Raw genomic sequence first — 7518 nt, forward strand, 5'->3', positions numbered from 1 at the left:
TTAGATTTTAAAACAGAAAAAGAGAATGAAGCTAAAAATCCTGAGGATTCTCCTACATGAAAACACAATCTGGACATTTTAATACAATCATAAAGACATTCTGTCATGACTAACTTGGGGGCAACACGCATGTTACTGACATGTCTTGTGCTAGCCTACTACTTCTGTGCATCTCATACACAGGTACATTATACAATGCTGATTGTGAGAACCCAAAGGAGGACAAATGAAACTGATGAAAGCAGATTAAAAAAATAATAATGGAGAAAATAAAAATCAGGACAACAAATTACATGAGGAAATAATTTCAGTAATATTTTGTTACCCCCAATATAAGAAGATTTTAGTACACTAAAGAGCTATAACATTTCCCGACACTCGATTAAGAGGGTGCACTGCTTTACAATGCAAAGAGCCCTTAAAATATTTCTGCATATGAAGAAAGATAAAGTCAAATAAGTTAGGTAAAAGGGTTAAACTATTAATCTTGATGCATTTATGCAATTTTAATAAATTCCTCACAATAACATGACTGTTAACAGTGTCCCTGAAAAATCTGTCAAACCAATTGGATCAATCGAGGTGCGTCACCTCTGCTATGCCAGCTCCCGTCCCTGCCCCCTGGTGGGAAAGGATTGAAATTCATATCCATCATAGGGCCATCTTGGTGCCTAATCAGATCTGGTCTCATCCCAGAGCCTAATGAGGGAGAAAAAGAAAAGAAAAGGTAAACCAATCACAACTCTTCTCTTCATAAACTTACTTCCAACTGAAAACTTATCGTACCCCAACAAATATATGTGAAAAGAGACAGAACTGAGGCAATAAATAAAATCTTGGAAAAAATAAAAGAAAGGCTGGCCACTATTTTTCTTACTGCTTGTGTTAAGTATCTAATCCGAGACTTAAGAGAATAAAGTTGACGGCTTGTCAAGTGAAGCCTTAAGCAAACAGCTCATCTGAGCAAATGAACAGAGTTGTCTGCAAGCAAAATACTGCAGCCAGAGATTTAAGTTTGAACAAAAGTGAAATGGAAGAGACAAAAATCAATTGAAATGATAAACATGCAAAAGCAAAGTCCTGCTATGATAAAAAGTTTAAAAGCTAAATAAAACTGTAAACTTTATAAGCACGACTTTAGTTCCATGCAGGCGTAATAAATACTAAAGTCCATGCTTATTGGGCGGAACAACTAAACATAAAGCACTCTTTTAGACTGAACTTTAAAGACACATTGCCACTTTTTAAAACCAGAGAAAGTTGTAATTTTGGTGGGGAAAAAGCAACAAAGTGTAACAGTTTAGAAGTTAAAGTACTTAAAATGAGAATTACGTGTAAGATATTCAGTATTCACAATGGTTCTAAAGCAGTTTCTGTAATGTTTAGATTAGATACTTTTTCAGAGCCATAAACAACCAATATCTATCAGAGCCTCAGCTTGTCTGGTTGCACCAATGCCATCACTTCCAGCAAGGTCAGACTACTTATTTCATCCCTCCTGAGTAAAATATATCTCTCAGTTTATGTTGTGACATCAGTATCAAGGTCTAAATGTCAAATGTTTAAATTTCAGGTTAAACTCAAGCTGGAACAGTTAAGATAAATTTAACAAACGGGCCTACTTTCACATTTTATTTTGAACGTGACAGTGACTAAACTACTTTATTTGTTTTATCCATCACGGACACTATCCCCACCACCAACCAGTAAAACCTCTAGTAAACTAACCCGGGAAGTGTGGTGGTGGTCCTCCAGGACCCACAGGACCAGAGAAGCGGTCTCCTCCGGGACCAGGTGGTCCAGGAAACCTCCCTTTGCCCCGGCTGCCCATGGGGAATCCGCTACGGGAACCTGATCCGGGAGGCCCAGCCTTACCTTCCCCAGACATCTGGCCTGACTGGGTACCTGTAAATAAACAAATTTCCTTTAATATAAATAAAAAAAACAGCAACATGAATGAATCAATAAAATCATTAAAATGTACAAAAGACGAGTGCACTTGCCCTGCTTACTTTTACGTGACTGCATCTCAAACTGGCTCAGGGACTGTTTATTACACGGTGTAACGATGGGATTCTGTCCGTGAAGCTCCCTCTTAGATAACAGGTCCATTAACTTTCTGGACGATGATTCTGAACCAACACACGCAAGAGCAAACCTGGAGAACACAAGAAGAGGACATGCATGGTTACATTTCACCAAAATGTATTGATCTCAGCATGAACACTGAGAACTTCAACTCATAATTCCATCACATTAAAGGATACAAGTTTGAATGAATGTAGACAGCAGCTTAATGTGCAATAAAATATCTCTAGGCAATCAGAAACAAATAATGACCTTACCCTTTGGACTGGCCATTGGCCCTGTTCTCAAAAAACTTAATTTCCAGCAAATCTGTGATGCCAACCGAATGGATGGCTTCTGTCAGGTCTTCATCTGTTGTCCACTGTAAAAGAGACGGCATTACAATCAGCAGCCATTTCTTTAAGCTGTTATATGATATCTTTAAGATAAATTTACATGTTTTTATTTGTGATCCCTAAGGTTTACACAAAGGCAGCAGAACTTGTCCTTGGACTTTTCAGAATGAGAGGTGGAACATGTTCAAATCAAGAAACAAGAAATCCGGCTGTCTTTGTTTAAGCTCTTAGGTTCTCCTGGACGAATGACACCAACCCATGTAAGATTTCCGATGTACAGGGCGATCCGTTTGCCTGTGTAAGTATAGACCACATTAGGTGGGGCACTCTTCCCACCCTCTGAGCCACCAGGGGTAGGCAGGGCATCAAGGTATTCTCGATCTTCAGGAGCATCTCCATTATTGGCTGATGGGGATATTACATCATCATACAAGTCGATCTGCTCGTGAGCTGGATACTCTGGCTCCTGTGGTAAGATGACACAAGTCATTTGAGTTATACACATTTACAGAAGGTCAACACACATTTTGTTCAGAGAAAATATAAACCAAAATAGTGAAAGTGTATCCACATGTGTAGATTAGTAAATCAAATGTAGGCATAAGGACATTTTCCAGGTTGTCCAGCAAAATCTGGTTGTCTGCCAAGATTTTGGGTTGTCTGCAACCTTATACCTGTTATAGCACTGGTCCACAGTCCTTTGCAGAATATAAATTAACTTAAAATCTTCATTTTTTTTATTTGCCAGACTGAGATTTCTCCCCTAAAATGATTTTATTATCCAAATGGATTATATTTACTCATGAATCTCTAACTAGAATAATCACTGTGAAAAACCACATCATGTTGCTGCTGATCTGTTTAAATGTTGATGTGTTCATGCGTGCACATCCGCTCACACAGACTCGTGTTCATGTTTGTGCTGATGTTCAATGTTTTTATGTTATGAGTGCTTAGTGTATATTTAGTTAATGTTTTTCTTAGTTCATATCTTAAATGTTATTACTGTTTTTCTTATACATTTTATTGTTGGATGTAACTGGGAACCTGTGTACATAATTTCGCTCCACCACATGTACCACATGAGGTGCGAATGACAATAAAGAATCTCTGACTTAACACGTATATCGCGGTGAATTAAACTAGAATCCATGTAACGCTAACTTTAAGATATTAGTGTGTAAATTTATTTTATCTACGTAGCTAGCTAAACTCAAGCTAACTAAAGATTGACAGTAACAGATAAATCTTAGCTTGTAAAACTGCTCATCCATCGGATCAACTGCTTAAAAAGTTTGCCTAATGTTCACCATTTGTTATGTTCTCCTCACAGGAGGTTCTGACCCTGATGTGAGGACAAAAGAAAAGCGAGGTGGAGGTGCCACAGGACAATCACAAACTTTGTTGTTAAAAAAGTTTGCTGCCTTTTTCTACATTGGAGCTGCATGGTGGAGGTAAGTTAAGCTGTAAAGGATTTTGTTGACAGTTAAGCTTTTGTCTCTCAGCCTAGATGATGTTTTTTGAGCAATAATAACACAACATGTTATTGTTGATGTTTTGTTCTAATGTCAATTAGGGAGCGTTGTGGGGAGAGGGGGTGGGGGTAATGATGTTTCAGTTCACCTATCTATTCAAGAGTTTCAATTCAGTTTATTTACATAGCGCCAAGTCACAAGAGAAGTCATCTCAGGGCACTGAGAAACATTCACATACATAAAAAGTCAATTAAATCTATCTAAGGAGCCAGCAGACTGCTTTGAGTCACCCCTTTGTCACAGTCTTCCACTCTGAGCAAGCATAAAGGCAGCAGTAGAAAGGAAAAACTCCCTCATGGGACGAAACCTCCAGCAGAACCAGGTTCAGGACAAGCGGACATCTGCTTCGACCGACCGCAACGAATTGGTCACGTAGTCACATTACACGTGTAATATGTGGACATTTGGTCATTTATAACTTCTGTTAGGGTGGTGGGGTGCCCTTTTTGGAAAATAATACAGGAAACATTGATTGATGCTCTCACCTGCAGTCTGTCTCTGAGTTTGGAGCACTGTGCACACCCACCACCACCAATCCATCAGACAGCACAACCTCCTGCTCCGATTGGGTAAAACTGTGACTCTGGTTGTATATTTGTTGAAAGCAGAGTATTTAGATTAGTTGCTTTGGGAGGGTGATCCTCTCGTTTAAAAAGACCACAAAGTGCCATGTTTTTTAAGGGACCCCCTGTTTTTTTCCCTTCTGCCATTGAATCGCAGTCAATCATCAGCGTCATGACTAAATTCCTATCAAGTTGCCCACCTAGATAATAGCAATTTTGCAATCTAATTAATTAATTGAGGAAGCTCCTTTACAGAAAATGCAAGTCAAAATGAGCACGTACAGCTTGTGTGATTTGTGACTTTTTACACTTAGCTGGTAAGAGTGTCATGTCCTCACAAGACCCAGCTTAACTTTTATAAACAGTCTCATAATTATTATGTTTTTAGTTCAGCCCTCTAAACTGATTTTTAAGATAAAACATTGTGGTCACTCGTCTAATCTGAGCTACAATGGTGAAAAATATGTCAATAATAAATTGGGGATTATTTACCAAAACGTTAAAGCAATTTCAGGATATCCTTATGAATAAATTATGATAAAAGTGATCTTATTGGCAGCTTTTCAAAGACCTTGGTGTTAACTTCCATTCTTCTTGAGATCATTCGTGAGTTTAAGAACATGCCAGGTTTAAAATTTTTTTTTATATTAATAAAGGAAAACTTGAACTCAAACAGTCATAATCAAATAATTGAAGGTTTAGAAGCTGATATTGTCCTCAACACAGACAGAACCATAGCACACACTTCAAAGCTATTGCTATAAGCACATTATATTTTTTAAAACAACGTATGTCTGGCTTATAAAGAATGTTTTATGAATACATTGTTGAAAAAATAGGTTCGGTTTAATATTAACTTTATGTGCAGCAACAATCAGTGCCTCAACAAAACAGGAAGGTTAGCTAATAGTAGCTAGCACTGAAAACTGCGTTTGTTTGTTTGTTCGCCCGCCACAAGAAACCACGCGGAGGCCTGAAAGTGCGCTGCACCACTGAAGCGATAGCGACTATTACTGACTCGAAGAAATACAGTAAACAAATATGTGCCCCTTGTAACATAAAAACCTGTTAAACACGTCCTGGTCGATGTGTTTTCATGTCAAATGCAACAATAATCTGCGAATAATGAGCTGCAGGTTAGCAACATGAGGCCTGTTCGACAGAAGCTCGTATGACCATCAAAACACGCCTTTATCCGATTTCAACATAGTAAAAAATATATATTTTAAATTAAACAGCGCTACTGAATGAAGTGCAGTCAATTAAAATTATGTACCTGGGTGAATTCCTCCTCCACGTCGGCGTAGATATCGATATGATCCACACCGTCCGCCATTTTCCTCTAATCCGCCACTCCGTCCACCCGGCAGAGTAGAGCAGCGCGCGGCAGAGCCACAAACAGTCAGCGGGAAACGAGCGCCCCCTGCTGGATATGACTTTAAAAACACCCCGGTCCACTGTCAAATATAAAACACGAGCGCCCCCTGCTGGATAAGGCTTTTAAAACACCCCGCTCCACTGTCAAATATAAAACACGAGCGCCCCCTGCTGGATATGACTTTAAAAACACCCTGGTCCACAGTCAAATATAAAACACGAGCGCCCCCTGCTGGATAAGGCTTTAAAAACACCCCGCTCCACTGTCAAATATAAAACACGAGCACCCCCTGCTGGTTGCTCTTGTTCAAAACGAATTTGTTTAAAACTTGAATTTGTTTTGTACATTTATAGTGTGAAATTGAAACTTGTTAAATGCTGAATGTTTTTGTGAACTGGCAACGGATGACATGTTTTGATACGTTTCTGTGTTTATTATTTCTGTCTTACAAAGTAAGAAATAAGAGAATGGAGAAAATCTGAAGAAAAGCGTTTGACGTTTGTTTTTTGTTGTTCTGTTGTCCTCAGTGTGTTTGCAGCAGTTATATGTTGTATGCGAGCTGCAGCCTTTTTTATTTTTAAATTATTTTTTCGTTAATTACTGCCATTGATTTTATTGTTAAGCACCTGAAGTTTTTGAATGTGCTTTATAAATAAATTGGAATTGACCTGCTAATACGTCTGTTGCCTCTGGAGGCCTAACAGCCAGCGAGGCCTGATAAGGCTCCTTCTTCAGCGTGATGGACATCCCTCTCACGTGGGATGTCCATCACCAAGTTCGAGGTTGGCTGTCTCAAGAGGCATCGACGGCCTTGCAGCCACAGCTCAAAGAAGCTGCCTTGATTAATGAGATGCAGAACACGGCCCACTTGGACCCTTTGTCCCCTGCCTTAGCTGGGATGCAATTAAAGTTCTCTCAGAGGTTTGCGTTGAAAATCCTTCTGATGCGTTCTTCTGCAAGGCTTTTAGCACAGAAGTCCAACAACAGAACAGATCAGATCAGAGAGAGAGTTCCTCGTAATCACGTCCCTCCAAGCCACACTGTCACTCCTCAATCTGCCGTGGGAGACTCTACCAGGGGCAATAACCCGACAGCGTTGTTCCTAGGATCATGCACACCAGCACATGCCAGAAGTTAGCCAGGGTCGCCGTTGTCGGACAGGACACGGAAGGCATCATCATCATCCAAGGATCGTTTGGACCCACAAGCTCCTCCACCACAATAAGGTGGCCATTCACAAAGGATGCTTTTCATAACCATTTTTAAATGTGAATTTATTTTGAGTTGAACATAAGTAACTATTTTATTTATACTCTCAACATATTATTGATTAAAAGCAATATTTTCAATAAAAATCTAGGTGTAAAAACACCTAGATCAACAATTCAGGACACATATATACAGATAAATACACACACATATATATATATATACATATATATATATATATATATATATATATACACACATATATATATATACATATATATATACATATATATATATATATATACACACATATATATATATATACACATATATATATATACATATATATACATATATATATATACATATATATATATATATACACATATATATATATACATATATATACA

General features: G+C 38.5%; 1 protein-coding gene across 1 annotated transcript in view; it reads right to left on the bottom strand.

Annotated features, from left to right (window-relative positions):
- The window catches only part of cpsf6 (cleavage and polyadenylation specific factor 6), a 20177-nt gene extending 14262 nt beyond the window's left edge, over nt 1-5915 (bottom strand). Inside the window, exons 1-7 of the mRNA XM_037696277.1 lie at nt 5798-5915; nt 2680-2889; nt 2346-2449; nt 2013-2158; nt 1729-1905; nt 592-699; nt 1-52 (exon numbers count right to left, since the gene is read on the bottom strand). The exon at nt 1-52 is cut by the window's left edge and continues 462 nt beyond it. Of these exons, the coding sequence (XP_037552205.1) occupies nt 1-52; nt 592-699; nt 1729-1905; nt 2013-2158; nt 2346-2449; nt 2680-2889; nt 5798-5857 (857 nt within the window). The 5' untranslated portion in view covers nt 5858-5915. The remainder of the gene's footprint in view (nt 53-591; nt 700-1728; nt 1906-2012; nt 2159-2345; nt 2450-2679; nt 2890-5797) is intronic.
- Between the last annotated feature and the right edge of the window lie 1603 nt (nt 5916-7518).

The sequence above is a fragment of the Nematolebias whitei genome, chromosome 22 (genome assembly GCF_014905685.2).
Source record: "Nematolebias whitei isolate Nwh7 chromosome 22, NemWhi1, whole genome shotgun sequence".
In the NCBI taxonomy this organism is placed as follows: Eukaryota; Metazoa; Chordata; class Actinopteri; order Cyprinodontiformes; family Rivulidae; genus Nematolebias; species Nematolebias whitei.